This window comes from Symphalangus syndactylus, chromosome 23 (assembly GCF_028878055.3).
Source record: "Symphalangus syndactylus isolate Jambi chromosome 23, NHGRI_mSymSyn1-v2.1_pri, whole genome shotgun sequence".
NCBI lineage: Eukaryota > Metazoa > Chordata > Mammalia > Primates > Hylobatidae > Symphalangus > Symphalangus syndactylus.
This window is the reverse complement of record NC_072445.2, coordinates 19,411,107-19,432,426: the sequence shown is the minus strand read 5'-3', so window position 1 is coordinate 19,432,426 and position 21,320 is coordinate 19,411,107. Positions and strand designations below refer to the sequence as shown.

At 40.0% G+C, this 21,320-nt stretch overlaps 2 protein-coding genes across 2 annotated transcripts in view; both read right to left on the bottom strand.

Moving 5' to 3' along the window:
• LOC129473775 (uncharacterized) overlaps positions 1–1,411 on the bottom strand; it is a 55,519-nt gene extending 54,108 nt beyond the window's left edge. Inside the window, exon 1 of the mRNA XM_055264655.2 lies at positions 1,297–1,411. Within this exon, the coding sequence (XP_055120630.2) occupies positions 1,297–1,411 (115 nt within the window). The remainder of the gene's footprint in view (positions 1–1,296) is intronic.
• A 3,367-nt stretch (positions 1,412–4,778) lies between these two features.
• RUNX2 (RUNX family transcription factor 2) overlaps positions 4,779–21,320 on the bottom strand; it is a 281,684-nt gene continuing 265,142 nt past the window's right edge. Inside the window, exon 8 of the mRNA XM_063633187.1 lies at positions 4,779–4,828. Within this exon, the coding sequence (XP_063489257.1) occupies positions 4,794–4,828 (35 nt within the window). The 3' untranslated portion in view covers positions 4,779–4,793. The remainder of the gene's footprint in view (positions 4,829–21,320) is intronic.

Sequence of the window (21,320 nt, the reverse complement as noted above, 5' to 3'; positions counted from 1 at the left end):
TTGGAACTTAAAAAATAAGAAAAATAAGAATTGATGCTCACATTTGCATATATAATATATGTATTTTAAAACTCTGATAAAATACAGATGAAATATAAAAATAACGGTTGAATACTGGAGAAAGGGGAGAACTAAGCAGAGAAAAATGAGAACTAAGACATTTGTGAAATTGACTGCATGCCAGCAACTGTTCTAAGTACTTTATGTGGATGTACTCATTTAATTCTCACAATAACCCTATTAGATAAGTACCATTATTATCCCCATTTTTCAGATGAAGAAGCTAAGGTTCAGAGAAGTTAAGTAACTTGCCAAAGGCCGCACAGCTAGGAAGTAGCAGGACTGGGACAAACTGAGGCAGCACAGCTTTCAGAGACCACACTCTTAAGGACCATCACAAACTGTCCCTACTAGAGTACAAGGGTGGGAGGGAGGCTTTGTCCTGTATTTGTCTTTATGCTTTTTGTTAGGTTGGTTGGTTGGTTGGTTAGTTGGTTTATTATTTATGTATTTATTTATTTGGTTGGTTAGTTGGTGGGTTGGTTTGGTTGGTTGGTTGGGTTTTGAACCACGTGAATGTATGATATATTTAATAAGAATTTCTCTGGCTGCTGTCAGGAGACAAGGTTAAAAGTTGGGGGACCAGTTTGAACAACAACAAAAAAAAACTGCTTTCCTGCTTTTTTGTCATAGGTTGGTTCTTTGGGCAGCGATCAGGTCCTGCTAAATGAACCCTTTCCAGGAAGGAAAAGAACATTTTCAAGTCTGTCTGCTGATCCCTGGATGCCCCAGGCTTTCATACTTGTCACCATGCTGGTTAGTCTTCCCCAGATACACCCTGGGACCTCATTGCCCTCTTAAGGTGGGGCCCCAAACCCAGCCCAGTTCTTCAGCACTGGTCTAGCCGATGTGACTATTACCTCCTTGTTTTGAGAACTGCATTTCTACTAATGCAGCCTGTTTGCACTTGGAGTTTCCACAGTACTCATTTCTGTGTTGCCATTAACTGTAACGTCCAACACTCACCCTCATGTGCTCCTGCCTATTCAGCTCCTCCCCATTCCTGACTAGTACAGTTGTTTCTGAGCCCATGACTGGGACATTAAATCTCTCCCCATTAAACTTTATCTTGTTAGCCCATTTGATCTATTGTTCCAGCCTGGCTCAGTTGGATCCTGACACCATTTTCCAAAATAGTCAAGATCCTTCCCAGCCTCATGTAAGACAAGTACAATTATTCCCATTTGGCTGTTAAGGACACTTAGCCCCAGAGAGGGGACATGCCTAACATCTCACAAATTGTGCCAGGGAAGGAACGAACCAAGGGCTCTTGACCTCCACTCAGTGCCCATTCCAGGAAGTCCTGGTATTGTACTAGGTCCACAGACCGGGCCTGCCGGAAGAATTCCATCCTGCAGGCACTATGGCTCAGGACTGCCTCCCAGGGTCCAGCCCTGGCACCTTCAATAGGAGCTGGACAAAGGGAGTGCACTAAGGCAGACTCATGTGCAAGCTTCACAGGCAAGAAGGAAGGCCGTCATGTGCATGGCACATATTCAAAGTTGGCTGGTGATTATAGCAGCTTAAAACATCATGTTCTAGATGAGTTGCTGGGGGTTTTCTGAAGGGTGTGCCGAAATCAGAGATGCCGTGGGGATGACATCTTCCTTATCTGTGAAGTGATGTGATGTGGAGTTACTCAACGAGCAATCCCCAGAGACCACAAACCAAGAAACTGATCCAGGAATTCCACTCTCGTCCGCCCGCCAGATGTGCAGGTTGAAGTGTGTTTCCACGTTCCACATGTCTTCTCTCCCAGAGACGAGATCAGACAGCTATTTCAAAGATGGGTAAAAAAAAAGCGAGGGTGTTGCCTACCTAATCCACAGGCTGGTCACATGTCTGATTTGGCAAAATGGGTGAACAAAGTGAAAACAGGGCAATTTCCCAGGATCCATTAATTTGTGGTCATGAAGACACCAGAAAACATGGCAGGGGAGACAGAGAACCACGACTGGGCTGATCCGCGTGCTCCGGCACCACCATCTATGGGAAAAGCCAAGAAGACAAAGCACAGGGAGCAACAGGCGCCTCCTGGAGAACTGAAAATGCCTTTGAGATGAGGTGATGCTGCGTTGAAGAGAAGTGAGCCAATCAGATTCGTTGAAAACCAGCCCTCAGTAAAGGTCATGGCAGGACACGCCTCAACATCTCAAATTAAGTCTCAGATGCCGTCAGGAACTCCGGCTTGACTAGATAGGAGTGGAATTTAAAATGAAAGCTTTCTAACCCGGAAACCAAAACGTGGTCTCTAATTCTGACCCTGCCTTATTGTAGTGGCTTTTGAACATCCTATGACCAATGTGTGCCTCAGTAACCCTGTTTTCAAGGTGACTTGTTGGGAGGATAAGAGGCAGAACAAAAGAGATGATGAAATCCACCCTGCCAGCCTCACTGGTGTCCTATAAATTCAGAGACGATAACATCAGGACATTCTTCTGAATTACTTAAAGAATGACAGAGAATAAATAGGATTCTTTATGACTGCTATATGATGAAATTCATAAAATTGCCTGTGGGGGTGTTTTCTGAAATCCTGAAACACAATTTCATTCTCAACTATGTAACAGTTTTCACCCTGTCAAAATTCTTAACAGAGAGTCCCCAGGACCCCGTCATGGGAAATTAAACCCCTGGAGAAGTAGAAAAGCTACTAGAATATGTCCTTCTGACCCCAAACCAGGCGTAGGTTAAGTGCGGGAAGATGTTTCGAGTATGTTCAGTTGTGAACTGGGTGCAGCTGGCACCCCTTAACGGATAAAACTGGTTCCAAGAATGAGTCATACTGATTATACCCTTGGGACATCATTCATAAATATCATCTGTCCCCAAAGACTTCCAAAACACAGGAGTCATGGCAAAACACACACACATATATACATGTAAGCAAGACTTCTAACAATCGGGCCATTGTTCGCAGCAGAAAAACCAGGCACACCCTTTATCTAAGATAAAAAAGAAAATGCAAAAAGCAATCAAATGAAACCTATCTTGCTTAACCTGTAAAACAACAGTTGGATTAAAACATGTCTATGATCCATTTTCAGCAAGCCACTTTCCTGGGAGCATTTCAGTGAGCAGGAAGCTTTTTGGGGACAGCCCTCCCCCAAACAATGAAGTGCTCCTTGCCACCTGTACTCATGTCCCTTTTGTGGCTACCTTCTCAACCAGTCCCATCCTCACTGAAGGGGCACAGCACCTGGTTAATTAAACCTTCTTCTTTCCTGTAAAAATATGTTATCAGAAAGTAGTTTTTGTTTTGTTTTGTTTTATTTTATTAGGGAATACAACTTAAGAAACAAAAGTTAATTTCAGCATTTCAGGCACCTAGTCTCCTGGAGAGGGGTTGAGATGAGGTGAAAGGGTTATGTATAATCTTCTCCCTAATTCCACAAGGGAAAACCTGGATTCAGCACCTCATGGGATTCCCTCCCACCTCCCCCTTCATCCCTGCACAGAGCAGAAAGTCTCTAAAGGGCCAGCCGTACACATGGCCATTTGGTTTGACTGTGGCATCTTACCCTAAACAAAACTCTCCCAAGTATGCCTTTCTACAGAAAATGACTGGCCTGAGAAAAGCTGGCCAGCCACATAGTGTGAGGCCAGGTGCAGAATATGTTCATCCTTGCTAAGCCTGAAGCAATGGGGTAGAAGTTGAGAGGTTTCAGACTCTGTCCCCAACCTGTTGTCCTTGCCTTCTTGTGCACACCTCAGAGGTACACAGAAAACTCCATCCCACGGCCCCTCCCCACTGCTCTTCCCTCTACTACATTTCAGGAGCTAGGAACTAACAGGAGCTCTGCCTGCCTCATATGAAAACTTCAGTGAGGCCATCACTCCCACACCCACACCCTGCAATAGCACCAATCCTAAAAGAAATCCCCCCCACACACAACCGCCTGCTCTTTAGAGGGCATTAGACATAACACTTCCCACTGAACACACATCTAATTTGCTCACCCAGAGATAGTCAACTCCAAGTAGAAACTATTGTAGCGTTGATTCTGCATGTTCAAAACACTCACACAAAGAGAGAGGGAGACAAAGACAGAGAGAGACAGAGAGACAGAAGGAGGGAGACAGAGAGTCAGAGAAAGAGGTAGAAGAAGAGGGACAGAGAAAGTGAGAGAGGAAAGGAAGTTTTCATAGACCACTAGGGCTAGAAGAGACCTCCTTTTAATTTTTTCAATAGTTATAGGTCAACTGGAGTTTTGTATTTTTTCTGAGTCAATTTTGGTAATATGCTTTAATAGGAAATTGTCCACTTAAATTTTCAACTTAATGGTATAAGGTTATTTAAGTTATCCCGATAATTTTAAACTCCTATGTTTATAGTTATGTCCTTTTTTTCATGGTTTGTTAATGCTTAATTTTTCTGCAGATATCCAGTAGTCTTTAAAGAACAAGCTTTCGGCTTTCAACAATCCTCAGTTGAATCTTTGTTTCTGTTTCATTAATCCCTCCTCATACTATTATTTCTCCCCTCTTTCTACTTTCTTTATCTTTACTCTTCTATTTCTCCCAACTTCCTAAGTTGGGGATTTAGCTCATTGATATAAATATTTCTTTTCTTTTCTAATTGTAATGCCCACTCTCAGACAGACAATTACACAGTCACAGCAAACCTCCCTTGAATCAGCTTTACTTAGAAGAATACAAACAAGAAACACAGCATGCCTGCAGGCCAGGATCAGACACTGCTCTTCATAGCAGTCCTCACAGTAGTTCAAGGACTAGTGTCTTGTTTTTAAAATGAGGAAATTGAGACCTAGAGAAAGAAACAGTTTGACAAAAATCAACAGCAAGCTGGACCTAGACCCTAGGTCCTCTGTCTCTTTTCCATATTGTACTAATTGGAAAACTAAGATAACTGTTTAAGTAGTAGCTGTACCTCCCATAGTGTCATAGTATCTTTGACTCTACTTCAGTTTCTTCATCTGTCAACTAGAAATACCATTCTTCTCGGCCAGGCGCGGTGGCTCATGCCTGTAATCCCAGCACTTTGGGAGGCCTAGGGGGTGGATCACCTGAGTCGGGAGTTCGAGACCAGCCTGACCAACATGGAGAAACCCTGTCTCTACTAAAAAAAATACAAAATTAGCCAGTCGTGGTGGCACATGTCTGTAATCCCAGCTACTCGGGAGGCTGAGGCAGGAGAATCGCTTGAACCCAGGAGGTGGAGGTTGCAGTGAACCAAGATTGTGCCACTGCACTCCAGCCTGGGCAACAAGAGTGAAACTCTGTCTCAAAAAAAAAAAAAAAAAAAAAAAAGAGAGAAAGAAAATAAAAAGAAATATGATCCTTCTCTTGTCCCTCCCAGATCACAATCTTTGGAAAAAAAGAGCCGCCCATATTTAAGAGTTTTTGTTTGGTTGTTTGGTTGCGTTGTTGGGGGTGTGTGGGGGTAGATGTGTGTTGAATCGGCTGGTGAGGGGGGTGGAGGTTATTGTGGGTAAGTATCATTAAAAACTGACCCTGCTCATGATGGAGTCTGGTTGAAGTCAAGATGCCTTGGTTTGCATGATCCATGATCTTAGCGTTTATCATTTAAAATTAGCACCAAAGTGAGATCCCCACAGATAAGTAACTTTTAGTTCTTCAAATTACATCAGTGGGTACAGCAGGTCCCCATAGAATTCAACAGAGGAGAGAAGTTTTGCTCAGGGCTTTGATACCTCATTGTCTGGAAGGGCCAGAGGGAATGGACTCACATTTATTTGGGGCCAACTCTATGCCAAAGACTTTGATAGGCATCTTCCCTACCATATTTCTTTTTGGAAAAGCGTTAATTACAAATTTAATTTCTTGTTATAGATCTGTTCAGATTTTCTATTTCTTCTCTAAAGAAGTTGGTTTTGGCCCTGGCATGGTGGCTCATGCCTGTAATCCCAGCACTTTGGGAGGCCTAGGGGGTGGATCACCTGAGGTCAGGACTTTAAGACCAGGCCTGGCCAACATGGTGAAACCCCATCTCTACTAAAAATACAAAATTAGCTGGGTGTGGTGGTGCATGCCAATAATCCTAGCTACTTGGGAGGCTGAGGTGGGAGAATCATTTGAACCCAGGAAGTGGAGGTTGCAGTGAGCCGAGTGCAGCTGGAGTGCAACTGCACTCCAGCCTGGACAACAAGAGTGAAACTGCATCTCAAAAAAAAAAAAAAAAAAAAGTTGGTTTTGGTATCATTTCTCTCTAAGATTTTATCCATTTCAACTAAATTGGTCTAATTTGTTTGCATAAAGTTGTTCATAGTATCTCCTTAATCCTTTTACTTTCTGCAGGGTCATTACTAAATTTGGTAATTTGTATCTTATCTCTCTTCACTCTTTGGCCAGTCTAGCTACTGTTTTGTCAGTGTGGTTGATCTTTCCAAAGAATCAACTTTTGGTTTCCTTAAATTTCTCTGTTGTTTTTCTGTTTTCTGCTTCATTCATTTCCACTCTAATCTGTATTATTTCCTTCCCTCTGCTTTGGGCTTAGTTTTCACTTCTTTTCTCTAGTATCTTAAGATATGAACTAAGATTATTAACTTGAGATCTTTCTTCTTCTCAAATATAGATGCATAAATTTATAAATTTCCCTTTCATGAAATGGACCCTTTTAAGAAAGGACGTTTGAAAGTCAATTCCTCTATAAAGCCAAGAATTTTGGCAAAAATGCCAAAATGAATTTTTTTCAGAACTCTAAATTAACTAAAGGCTTGCAATAATCCAAGGAACGCTTAAGGATCAACTTTTCCATTTCTGCAAGAAAGGCAGTTGGAATTTTGATAGAGATAGCACTGAATCTACAGATAAATTTGGGGAGTATAGCCATGATATGGTTTGGCTGTGTCCCCATCCAAATCTCATCTTGAACTGCAGCTCCAGTAATCCCCATGTTCATGGGAGGGACCCAGTGGGAGATAATTGAATCATGGGGATGGGTTTTTCCTATGCTGTTCTCTTGATAGTGAATAAGTGTCACAAGATCTGATCTACCTGTTATAAAGTGCAGTTCTCCTGCCACACGCTCTCTTGCCTGCCACCATGTAAGACATGCCTTTGCTCCTCCTTTGCCTTCCGCCATGATTGTGAAACCTCCCCAGCTATGTGGAACTGAGCCCGTTAAGCCTCTTTTTCTTTATAAATTACCCAGTTTGGGGTATGTCTATATTAGCAGCATGAGAACAGACTAATACACCATGTTAGCAACATTAAGTTTTCTAATCCATGAATATGAAATGCCTTTCCATTTTTGTATGTCTTCTTTAATTTCCTTCATCCATGTTTTGTAGTTTTTGCTATATAAGCTTTATACTCCCTTGGTTAAATTTATTCTTAAGTACTTTCTTTTTTTTGATTCTATTATAAATAGAATTATTTTCTTAATTTTATTTTGGATTATTCATGACTAGTGTATAGAATTACAACTGATTTTTATACATTGATATTGTATCCTGCAACTTTACTGGACTAGTTCCATTGCTCTAAAAGTTCTTTTCTGTGGAATACCTAGGATTTTCTGTATACAAAATCACTTCATCTGCACGTGGAGATAGTTTTATTTCTTCCTTTCCAATCTGGTTGTTACCTTTTTATTTCTTGTTCTCATCTAATTTCCCTGGTTAAAACTTCCAGCACAATACTGAATAGCAGTGATGAGAACATCCTTCTCTTATTTCTTACTTCAGGAAGTTTTTCACCATTAAGTCTGTGGGATTTTCATAGATATCCTTTATGGCTGGTGGGTATGTAAAATGGTGCAGTCACTTTGGAAAACTTTTTGACGGTTCCTCAAAAGGTTAAGCATAGAGCTCCCACATGACCTAGCGATTTCACTAGTAGGTTTATGTGCCCAAATAATTGAAAACACATATCCACATAAAAACCTGTACATGAATGTGCATAGCAGCATTATTCATAATGGTCAAAAAGCAGAAACATCCGAAATGTTAATCAACTAACGAATGGATTTAAAAAAGTGGTATATCTATACAATGCATTATTAAGCCATGAAAAGGATTGATATACTTATAGATGCTACAACATGGATGAACTTTGAAAACATTAAGCTAAGTGAAAGGAGGCAGACACAAAAGGCCACATACTGAATGATTCAATTTATATGAAATGCCCAAAACAAGCAATGCATAGCAATAAAAATTAGATTCGTGTTTGCAAAGGAATGGGGGAAGGAGGCAATAGGCAGTGACTGGTAATAGGTATAGGGTTTCTTTTGAAATAATGAAAATGTTCTGAAATGACTGATGATAGTTGCAAAACTTGGTGAATATAGTAAAAGCTGCTGAACTGTACACTTTAAAAGGATGAATTATATGGTACGTGAAGTATATATCAATAAAACTGTTATTTAAAATTTTTTCTAAGCACTTTAGCTGCATCATATATATTTTGATGATGTGCTTTTGTTTTCATTCAGTTAAAAATATTTTATTATTTCCTTTGTCACGTGTTGTTCAATTTCCAAACACTTGGAGGTCTCCCACATTTACTTCTTTTGTTAATTTCTAATGTAATGCCATTGTATTCAGAGAAATACCTTGTATTATTTAAATGCTTTTAAATTTATTGACACTTTGCTTTATGACCTAGGATATAGTCTGTTCTGGAGAAGTTTCCATATATGCTTGAAGAGAATGTGTATTTTGCTGTTATTGGGTGGACTTCTATACATCTATAGAAATAGATGTCGGTTAGGTCAAGTTGGTTAATAGTGTGTTCAAGTCTTCCTAAATCCTTACTGATTTTCTGTCTAGTTATTCTGTCAGTTATTGAGAGTGGGATGTCAAATGCTCCAATTATTGTCAAATTATCTGTTTCTCCTTTCAATTCTTTCCATTTTTGCTTCATATATTTTGGGACTGTTTTCTTAAGTGTACATAAGTTTGTAACTTTTTTATCTCCCTGGTGAATTGATCTAATTATCATTACAAAATGTCCTTCATTGTTTCTTTTTTTTTTTTTTTTTTTTTTTTGAGACGGAGTCTCGCTCTGTCACCCAGGCTGGAGTGCGATGGCGCGATCTCGGCTCACTGCAATCTCCGCCTCCCGGGTTCACGCCATTCTCCTGCCTCAGCCTCTCCGAGTAGCTGGGACTACAGGCGCCCGCCACCACGCCCGGCTAATTTTTTTGTATTTTTAGTAGAGACGGGGTTTCACCGTGGTCTCGATCTCCTGACCTCGTGATCCGCCCGCCTCGGCCTCCCAAAGTGCTGGGATTACAAGCGTGAGCCACCGCGCCCGGCCCATTGTTTCTAATAATACTTTTTGTCTAAAAGTATATTTCATCTGACATTAATAGATCCAATTCTAGCTCTCTAATGGTTTCTATGTATACAGTGTATCTTTCTCCATTTTTAAAAATCTATTTGTATCTTTGAATCTAAATTGTGTCTCTTAAAAGTAGCACATAGTTAGATCTTGTTTTTTTCCAGGCTGATAATCACTGCCTTTTGATTGAAGTGTCTAAACCATTTGCCTTGAATGCAACTACTGATATGCTTGGATTTGTATCTTCCATGTTCTATTTGTTTTCTATAAATCCCATGGCTTTTTAAATTCATCTGTTCTTTCTTTACTACATTCTTTTGTGTCAAATAGATATTTTCTAATATGACATTTTGATTCCTTTATTGGCTTTTAAAACTATTTTTAAAAATATTTTCATATGGTTACTCTAGGGATTACAATATGTATCTGAATTTATCAAGATCCACTTTGGATTAATACTAACTGAATTCCAGTACTATATTGAAAACTTGTTCCCATATAGCTCCATTTTATCTCCTTTCCTTTGTGCTATTACTATATACAATAAATCTTTATATGTTATAAGCCCAACAATACAGTTTTATAAATATTGTTTACACAATGATCTTTTAAATCTGATATGAGAAGAAAAGAGAAAAATATATAATACAGTTCTTATATTTACCTACATAGTTACCTTTCCCTGTGTCCTTTGTTACTTCCCGCGGATTCAAGTTATTCTCTGGTGTCATTTCCTTTCAGCCTAAAGGATTTTCTTTAATATTTCCTATAAGGCAGGTCTGTTAGCAGTGAACTCTCTCAATATTTGTTTTTCTGGGTAAGTGTTTAATTCACCTTCATTTTTTAAGGACAATTTTGTGGAATATAATAACCTCAGTTTACTTTTTTCTTTCAAGATTTGAATATGTTATCCATTGCCTTCTAACTTCCAATGTTTGTGGTAGAAATTCAACTTTAATCACAATTGTTATTCTTGTGTACTTAATGTGTTGCTTTTCTCTTGCTGCTTTCAAGTTTTTCTCTGTCTTTTAATAGTTTGACTATGATGTGTTTAGGTATAATGCTTTTTTTCCTCATACTACTTGTTTGTTGAGGTTCTTTGATATTTAAATTAATTTTTAAATCAAATTTTGGAACTATACAACTATTATTTCCTTAAATATTTTTTCTGCCTCTTCTCTCTTGCTTCTCTTTCTGGAACACATGTTACACATATGGCATATGCTTGATAAAGTCCCACAAATCTCTGAAACTCTGTTCACATTTTGTCATGCTATTTTCTTTCTGTTCTTCAGTTTAGATTATTCCTGTTCATTTATCTTCATGTTTGCCAATTCTTTCTATTGCTATTTCAAATCTGCTGTTGAGGGATTCTAGTGAACTTTTTATCTCACTTATTGTTCTTTTCAACTCCAGAATTTCATTCTTTTATACATTTCTCTCCTCATTTATATTCTCTATTTGATGTGTCATCACCATACTTTCCTTTAATTCTTTAAATATGGTTTTTTTTAGTTCTTTGAGCATGCTTATTATATCTTCTTTGAGGTCCTTCTCTGCTAAGTCCAAAATCTGGATTTTCTCAAAGACAGCTTTTTTTTTCTATGTATGGATCATACTTTTCTGTTTTTTTTAAATATGTCTTATAATTTTTTTGTTGAAAACTGAACATTTCAGTTAATGTATTGTAGCCAGTCTTGATTCTGATTCCTCCTCCTCAAAAGCTGTTGTTGCTGCTTTGGTTGGTTGGTTGGTGACATTCTTGGATTAATTCTGTAGAGTCTGTCTGCCCGCAGTATGTAGCCACTGATGTATCTGCTCAAGTTTTAAAAATTTTTCTTTTTTTAATCTTAACTTCCTACACCGAATGTTTAGCCAGAGATGTGTGGATAATTAGGGCCCTCTCTGGTCACTACTGAGTGTGTGCACAGCCTTGCATCTGTGTGCAGCCTTCCACAATTCCAGAAATGTTACCAATGGCCACAGTGGCTATCCCACTCCTTGAATCTTCCTGTTCTTTTTGGGCAAGTTGCCTTTTCTGTTGCTTGCCTGAACCAGAATTACAAACTCAAGATGGCTGCTGCATTGGCCTGTCTTATTCATTCGCCACCAAGATGGTTACCGTTTTAACAGGGTTTTCCTGCACTTCACTCCAAAGCAAGTCAACCCCCTCCAGCAGCAAACCTGCTGGGTTTTATGGCTTATCCTGCCCTGTTAGGAGCTACTGTGCTGATGGAGCTTGAGTGAGAGTTGGGGAGGTGGGAGCAGTCCCAGTCTACCGTGGCACAGACTCCCTTTGTTCTTAATTAAGGTTCAGTAGTTTGTAATGAATAAATACTTCTCAATTTGTTGTGTATCTTTAGTTAATTTTCCATAGTCCCAAAATGGTTGTTTTTTACAATTTTGTCCAGTTTCATTGTTGTATTTGGGGAGTGTTAGACAGGCTTCTCATTCTACCATTCCAGAAGTTCCACAAGTCTCCATTCTATATTTCATTTAATCTTCATAAATACTATTAGGTAATTTTATTATTACCAATATATGATGAGGAAACAAACTTCAGAGTGATTAAGTAATTTGCTGGAAGTCATGGCTCATATTTCTCAAAGGTAGTACAGTGTTTTCTGGATTCTACACCAGGATCTGAATTGTTCCTGATTCTTTGAAGACACCTCCCCTTACAGAGATGCCATCTTGAAGAATTTTGTATATCTTGACAAGGTTAGGAGTCAACGCTTAGTCTTGATAGGTCCGGTAACTCTGTTTTGGTATTGATGATGCAGATAAAAGTTGTTCTTATGATGTACAACCCATGTTCCAGATGCCAAGCAATGTGCTACTGTATTTCAAATGTAATCCTCATAGCAATGCTAGAAGGGAGTGAGACCTAGTCATGCCCACTATGAAAATGTGGAAGCTGAGACGCAGGAAAATCTCATGTTTTAAGTGCTAGAGATAGGATTCAAACACAGACTTCAGATTCTAAGGCGTAGTGTTGGACATAGTTCAATAGTCTCCCTTAACTGGAATGTTATCCTGCTAAAAATAAAGTGGGAAACACGGAAAGAGCCCTGAGAAAATTAATAAAAATAATGAAAGATTTAGAACTATAAATCAATGGAGAAAACTAACATGAGGGACAATTTGGTCTTGAGAGGAGCTAAAATTAGCAATCTTTAACTACATGAAGTGATACTAACATTTGCTGATAAGCACTAAGTTTTTATTTCATTGAAGGAAAAAAGCAAAGCAAAGCAATAGAAGTATATTTTTATTTCATCAGGAAAATCTTGCTTCTTTCAAGGATTCAGGAGATGCTTTAAAGTTTGTTACTCAAAAGATTATGTAATCTTCAACAACTAATTGTTTTTCAATTCTCCTCATAGTATGGCTTAGGTAAAAGCAGGGGGTGACTTGCAAGACTCTTTCCACCCTACCTGCCCTTCCCAAATTAGAAGAGCAGACTCCCCATCCAACCCCCCAGTGCCTAAGCTCCATATTCTGCTTGTCTCTGTGTCTCTATACCTCTCTCTGGTTCATGTAGCCAATTAAAGCAAGACTCTTGCAAGATACACCCCCTTCAGGCAGGCCAAATCTGTTTATCAGATATAAACAACTACTATGTGAGTTCTAATACAGAAGTGTGTAAAAAGCCTCACTTGCTCAAGCATTTCTTCCTGACTACCATTAAAATCCCCACTTAATACTTTGGGTTAAGGTATAGTCTCCAGAATGTGACTGGTAAAACACATGCATCATGGTGGCCACATCTATTTCAGTAGATGCACACATCAGCTTGGCTAGGCATCCCTTTGGAAGAAGGAGTGGCTCTAAGATAACATCAATTTATATCCGGGGAAATTTGATTTATGGACAAGAAAGGTAGAAAGGTTGAGATTTTGCCTGAGTGGATAAATGGGTCCATGGGTACTGAGACAGGAAAAGCGAATGAGAGGAGGGCAAGCTCACATTCAGAAAAGTGGCATGACACATTTGTTCTTCACAATTGTCCTTCAGTCTAGTCTTGACTCAGATCATCCAAAATTTATTCCTTGGGGCCGAAAGTCAGAAATGGGGACCTAAATCCTGTGCAAACTTGACTACATCTCTGCCAGCCAGCTGGAACCATAGCATATGTTTTTACATTCACTTTTATATGAACTTCATTTTGCTAGCGATTTCATTAAAACCCACTTCCAGAGCTGATATGTGCAACTTGAAATCCTCCAGATGAATAAGTTCTGTAGATGGTGACAACACTCCCGCCACACTCCATGGATCAAATTGCTCTTTATCCACTTGACTTGGCCAGAATGTAAAGGCAAACGCTGAGCAAATGCTATGAAATCAATAGCTACAGAGTGTTGGTTTTGGGTTTTTTCCCCTATGTAGACTCCAAAGGAGACTGACACTCAGATTAGACAAATCACTTTTCGTAATCCTAAAGACTGCTGCATGAGGTATCCAGAGTATTAATCAAAGGCTGAGACTGCGTAAAATGTGAATTAAATTTCTTAATGGAGAGAGACATGAACTCTCTATCCTTAGATCTCTGGCTGTGGATGTCTGTAAGGCAATGAAAAATTCTGCTACCCAGTTTATAATATTCTGAGAGATATATCACCAAAGTGGCACAACTTACCATGGTTACAGTTTGTTTAGAGAACTCAGTTTCCGATGCGGTCAAAGGGAACTCGGGGTGGCTGGCAGAGAATTTAGGGTAGCCCATGAAAACCAGAGTCCTGTACGTTTGGAGCCATTTGAACATCCTTTCCACCACAGGGGGCTTGCCTGAGTCTCAACCAAACACCAGCACCTTAACTTTTTTTATTTAGTCCATCGAATTGCAATGAGGTGAAATCATTTGCTTTCTATGCCAGTAAAACCAAGGTGAGCCTAAAAGAAATTAGACTAAAAGCAAATAAGATTTCATGCTAAAATTGAAAATAACCCTGTATCATGGCCACATGTGAAGATCAAACTCATACCACCTAAAGTCACTGCTGTGACACTGGTCAAGTTAGAGATGAATGGCAAAAAAAAAAAAATGAGAAGTTAGTAAAAGTGTTTGTAAACAGAGCTTTTTCTTCCTGCTCTCTGCAAAGATCTTTTTGGGTGCCATGGCACTGCAGGGTCAAGCCAGTACAACCGTCTACCCCAGAAGGAATGAACCCAGCAGCAGCTGGAGATGATTCCACTTCATCTAAGACTGTCTCTGGTTCTTTGAGGATGGATGGGGCTATGAACCCACATAGAAACATTATAGGATACAGTATTTGTATGTGGGCAACTTTTTCCTAAGGGGTTAAAAGCCTTTTATGGGCATTATCTGACTTATCCCTACAAACTTCGGGTAGATGGTAAGATGGGAGGGGAAGCCAGCAGTATAGATGGGAACACAAATCAGAAATCCGTAAAGCCTATGTTAGGAGATACAATGACTTCCCTAGGATAAAGCAAGCTGGTGGAAAGGAATTTGAGGCATTCAGCTTTTCCAAGGAGTTGGAGGCTACAGGATTGCATGCCTCCTCCAACATACATACACACATGCAAACACACAAGTTTGAACCTCTCTGTGACTCAGTTTTCTTCATTTCTAAAGTTGGGATTACAGTGTATACCTCATAGGATTTGATGAGGATCCAAGGAGATGATCTAAGTAAAAAATAATAATGATGATCCATAATAAAAAGACAGTTCCCTGTTAATCCCTTTCCTTTCTCCTCCTCACTGCCACATCCATCCAGAAAATGGGCCAGCCACAGAAGGAGGCAGAACACATGAGTTTGGCAGCAGAAGGAGTGGTGCTTCTAACAACCTCTCAAACAAACTGAGTATACTATATATTCTAGAGTGTACATGGTCTAGGTTAAAGCAACATGCTAAAATGTATTTTGCATTTTGTCAGGCTGTTAAGAGTGCACTGAATCACTGGCTGAAACTTCAGCCTCTTCTGCCATGCCCATCTGCTTCTCTGTGCCTCTACTGGCGTTCTTAGTAATTGGGAGGAGGCGAATTTCCCCCCAGTTGAGAGACCCCATGAGATTATCAGCAATTGTGCAGTAAATCTTAAAGATCTATCCCCCCTCGAATGCAGTATGCTACGGCACACCAGGTTACAAGATGCATAATTAGAGCTCATTCGGCTGACAGATTAATGGGGTTGTAGCAAAGGCCAGATAGCAGTAAATTAGGCAGCTAAACACTGCAATCTCTGGCATAACATCAGCACTAAATAGCACATCTTTTGTAGCATGTTGGGCACTTCTCACAGATTCTTAGAAGTGTATCTGTTTTATGAGGTGTTTTCCTTTTAAGGAACCTCAGCATAAATACTTTTGTGGGCAACTTGGCCTATTGCTATTCAGCACTTTCATTGCCCCAACTATTTCAGAGTCACCTACTTAATATCTGTATAATATACTGTCACAGTCTATTATTGGAAGAACAGCTAAATATAACAACAATGACTTCTTAGTAGCAGTCATACTCTTGCTAACTAGCTTTAAAAAAAGACTAACAAGTTCATGATTATTGTACATATGTTTTTATGACCTTGGTAAAAGTTGGTAAAAAAGGAAAGTAAATTTCAGAGTGTTCAGATGGATGAAACAAATGAACCTGAGTGATTTGGGTATTTTCATTCTAGATAGGACAGCTCACCAAGATAACACAACGTCAGACAAATTCACGCCCATAGAGCTGACAGTGGGATCTTCTCTCCTAGGGTCTCTTAATTCTTTTCCACCTCTTTTCAGATTTCTACAATTTTGAGAGCATTTTTCCAATCCCGCAGCACCTTTCTGCCTGTTAATGAGTTTCCTCCTTGCCTGTCTCTAACGCTTCTCTAAACGAGAGGTCTTTGAATTATTTGTTTGTGTATATCCTAAAATAATTTTTTTAACTACATTTTTAAGAAGACACCTAAATTTCATCAACATATGTTTAGGTTGTTATGAAGGATGTACCACCTGACAGCCTGTGCACTCTGCTTATGCATTAGCTATATTTTCATCAAAACTTTCTTGCAAAAGATTTAGGTGATTCTGTTTATGTCTGCCATATGACCTAAATGGTAAAGCAGTCCTCATTGTCAATCCAATTAGCCAAATCATACTCACTTTCTCATGGAGAAATTCTAACTTCATTTTCCAATTCAAATGAGTGTGTTAATATGTCTCCCCAGGGCAACTAATTCATTTCTGAAGTGTCACCCTGATAGACGGATGAGTGGGTAGATGGATAGTTATGACACTACATATATGCATGGAGGCTTGCCAGGAGTTTGCCATGGGACAGAATGGTGCTCTGCCCCCTTTCAATATGTCCCCCCAACACGCTTTTTGGCTTTTTTTTTTTTTTTTTGAGACAGAGTCTCACTCTGTCGCCTAGGCTGGAGTGCAGTGGCATGATCTCTGCTCACTGCAACCTCTGCCTCCCAGGTTCAAGCGATTCTCCTGCCTCAGCCTCCCAAGTAGCTGAGATTACAGGTGCCAGCCACCACACCCAGCTAGTTTTTTGTGTTTTTAGTAGAGAGGGGGTTTCACCATGTTGGCCAGGCTGGTCTTGAACTCCTGACCTCATGATTCACCTGCCTTGGCCTCCCAAAGTGCTGGGATTACAGGCGTGAGCCACCATGCCAGCCCATGTCCCCACTGTTTAGAGACCCAGAGGATATTTAGACCCTGAGGAAATGCTCTATAGTGGGAGGGGGATGGGTGAAAAGATGCCTTTTATTTTAAAAGTGTGAGAAGGGCAACTGTGAAGGGATGGTGGGAAAGAGTGACGAGAGGTGTGTTCTCAGGATGGTGAGTTTTAGGAAAGGGTGTGCATGAAAGTTGAGCATCTGAAAATCAATGGCATTAAAGCCACCAGCATCTGCATAACCCCTGAAAAATCTTCAGGCACTCCCCGGAAGGATGCACACCATAGTGTGAAGATGGCTGTTCTTGATCAAACACACAAGCTGGGGGGCATTCTGGGGCAAGCAGTGAGAAACACCTGCTGTACCAATACCTGCCTCTGCTCCTCTAGCCGCTGCAAGCAAGAGGCCTCACCAAGGGTGCCTCACTCGTTTATTCACTCAACAAACATCCTCTTTGTGTGACGCTCAGTGCTATGTGTGCTCCCTTGGCCTTGCATTCTAGGGGTCATCTTGGATAATCACTGCCATCAAAATATGGAGACTCCTATCAGCCCTCATTTGTGACAACTTCATATCACAGCAAAACTCGGGTGTGCACAGGCAGCAACTGGTGATTTGGTTAGAAAAACCTATGTAGGGTATTTCCAGATGCTTGAGCCATCTAGATTCCAGATCCAAAATAAAAGAAAATAAAAAAGGTAGGAGGGGAGCCTGAGGGAAGAGGTCATATCCTAAACTCATCATTAAATTGCGGGGAAGTGTGAGTGATGAAAATGGTCAGGAAATATGATCCTTTGGTGAATTGGGATCTCACTAATATTTAATTGGGTCTCCTGTGAGACATTTAAATCTATGGGCAGCTATCAAGGGTGAGAATTCTATTCTAGTGGCCCCCAAATGATTTCACCTTCACTTTCATTTTAGTGGTGGAGGAAAGCCAGGACATTTGCTAAAATATTTGAACTGTGGGTATGTGTTTTAAGGCCTGTATGTGTGTGGTAGTCACAATTGAGGAAATTCAGAGCTTGATGATCTCTTTCAGCACATTGGTTACCAAAAACCAGGGCAGCCACACTGGAGGTCTGGTCACCCTTGTACAAGCCCTGGATTAGTCAGTTTCCTAAAACAGATTTTTTTTCCAAGAAGGATGGCTAGGAAATGACCATCTTCAATGTTTCTACAAGTATTTACAAACCTCCTTAAGGCTGAAATCTAGGTGCTTTCAAATAAACAAAAATAGTTTGCAAAGCACTCCATAGCCTCTGCACTCCAAGCCCCTTCAAAATAAACGAAAAGGTAAAATGTTGTGTGCGTGTGTTGTTGTTGTTGTTTTTCTAAATTCCACCACATCATCACAGGCTTGGGGACCACAGACAGATAGGAAAATCACTAGACCAGGAGGAAGGAGACAAAAGTTTTAATCTCAGGTTTATAACGGGACCAAGAGAGTCCTGAAAAGGGTTGTGAACCTCAGCCACACACTTCCTTGCTGTATAATCTTAGATAAGTTACTTAACTGCCCTTTGCCTCAGTTTTCTCATCTGTTGAAGGATGAGCCTACCTCTCAGTGAATTGTGAAGAACTGAATGAGATTAGGCATCAGAAGTGCTAAGCCTCACACCCAGCACATAGGACAAGCCTAATCATATTTGCTATTACTGTTTGTGGCATGGGGCAAGTAAGTCTGCTCCGTTTCTCCAGACCCCTGTTTCTTCCTCTTCACTGTCCATGTAGAAAAAACAAAGGCACATTTTATTGTTTTTAAAATGTAGGTTTTACTAAAAGGCAAATGGATCAAAGTCCAATTTCCTCCTCCATTAAATTGTAAATATCTTGAAGCCTGGGACCAGAATCTTGCTTTCGTATTCCACCCCCAGCCCCCGACCCTGATCCCCTGCATTGCCTAACAGTAGGCATCAATAAATATTTATTGACTTGAATTACCTCTACATTTAACTTTGTGATAAGGGAGTAAATGAGTGAGACAGTTTTTGTGGGGGCGTTAGGTGAGTCTGGGAGCCTGAGTGAGAGTAGGTGTGTTTATTAGTGATTTAGTGAGGGGAAGGGGGATGACTGCACATGGATATAAACATTTCTGTAATTACTGAGACTGCTTTAACTGACCCAAGACTTCACAGGAACATAAATCTCTGCCTAGCAGACAGAAATGCTGTTATTTGAAAAAAAAAAAAAAAAAAAAAGAAACTTATTGAACCCTCAAATGAATCAAATTTTGAAACTGATCTTCCAAAGATAAGTTTGTGTGAGGAGAAAATGAGATGCATGTTTTCCATCTTTGCCCTTTTTTGTCTTTGTTTATCAAAAATATCACCTAGAAGAGAACTTTTTTGCACTTCAGAAAACAACTAAAATCAACCCCTGCTTTTCTGTGGGGGCTCCACTCATCTCCTCTGTGAATAACACTAAGTACAGATAAAGCCCTTTGAGACAAGCAAGGGTATCCAAGACTCTACTTCAGAAACCTAAAATTAAAAACAAATCTAAACAGTGGATATTAATTGTTTTATATATATACATAAATATTTTTTTTTTTAGATAAAGGAAAGAAAAAATAAAAACACCAAGTGTTTTGCCTGGCTTGTGCATTTGTGATGACTCACTTCAAGAAAATTCTAGGGGAGAAAACTCACCTCTCTTCTACCTCTAGGAAATTCCCTTTTCATGGGAATGAAAATCTCAACTTCCATTCTCTCAGATCTGGGGACCCATGGTGTGGGGAAGTGGGTCTGTCACCCCACCTTGAAGCTGCAAGCCCTAAGGCAGTCCAGTGCTTTTTTTCTAACCAGATCATATTTTTCGATCTGAACAATTTTATAGTGGGGGCTTAAGCAACTTCCTACATTCCTGTTGTTGCTCTTAATTTCTTCTACTTGGACTGAAACCCCTACAGGGAAGCTGTAAAGAAAATAGAATAAATAAAGAAGGAAGAAAATGTTTCTCTTCTCTTTCCTCCCTAAACCCCCCTCATAAACATCCCACCCCAGGTCACAAAATGTATGGCGAGCGTTAAGCCTTGGCAGTATTTTGACACGATGCACAGCCCTTTTCTCCTCCCTTTTCCTTTGAGGTTCATCTTGCAGCCCAGGGCTCTGTTCCCCTGCCAACTTGGTGGGAGTGTTTAGTGACTGGAAGGCTGTGGCCTGCTCTCCCCAGAACTTCACACTTCATTTTTCCATATCCCTAGGAGCAGCAGCAAATATTTCACCAGCCTGGTTTGCTGGCTACTGCCATAAATCAGACTTAGGCCTCAAAAAAATATCCAGGCCTGTCAAGGCATTAAGCTTTTATTTTCTGACTCCATCCAGTGGTAAATGAGAGCTTGTATTTTCCTTTAAAACTGTAAAGGGATTTTTAAGGATTGTCGCTGGATGGCTGCCAGCTATGAAAGATACAATACAGAGTGTAACTGGTTAGGAGAGATTTGAAAAAGTCTTAAGTATGAAAAATGTCTTTTCTTAAAGGTTTTTCAATGAAATGGGAAACAGGGCTTAAATTTCATAAAGACTTTAAAAAAAAAAAAAAAAGACCCAAACTATTCATGAGAAAAGCATTAGGAAATGGAAGAGTCGTGCTCTTTGAGAAATATGAGTTATACTTGTTCTGCGTGCTCTCTGCCACTGGCCCCCTTTCTTCCTCTCTCTTTCTCAGTGTACACAGATACTTGGGCCCGTTCATTAGTCAGTTCCTGCCATCATTACTGACGATATGACAGCAAGAACAAACAGACTGGACAGTTTTATGTGCTGTATATTAATTGCTTCATAATTTAGGCCTGCAAATAGGACAGTGAGGCAAGTCTACTTGGAAAACCCCCTGCTTAAAATTCTAAGCAAGCTTGCAAGGTGCAAATCATGCCTATGAGATCACTTCTGAATATTTCCCCTGGATGAGTAATCAAATCTTAAACTCCAGATGCTGAAAGCCAAAGCCTTCTTGCAGTTAGAAGAGAGATGGAGTTAAAATAGGTAGGTATTGCACCAAAACACCATGTCCAGGAAATCTGGAAAGAGGTGCAAGAAACCAGGCTAAGATCAGGTAGTAGGTGTAGAAAAACAGTCTACTTAGATTTTGTGATGTGTCATGTTTCATTAAGGTACACATTTAATTTCAGTAAAATATAATTAAGTGAGAGTAAACATAATCTTTCCTCTGCCCAGTCCAGGTTGTTGCATACACTTGCAGCCTGGGGTCACAAGGAGGTGTGGGAAGTGGGGGACAAAATAACTCAGGAAATAGTGAACCTCTATTTACAAATGTTTCAAGGTAGCATTTAAATCAGTATGAGACCAATCAAGACAGTAGGAGTGCCATTTAGGCAAGGTGA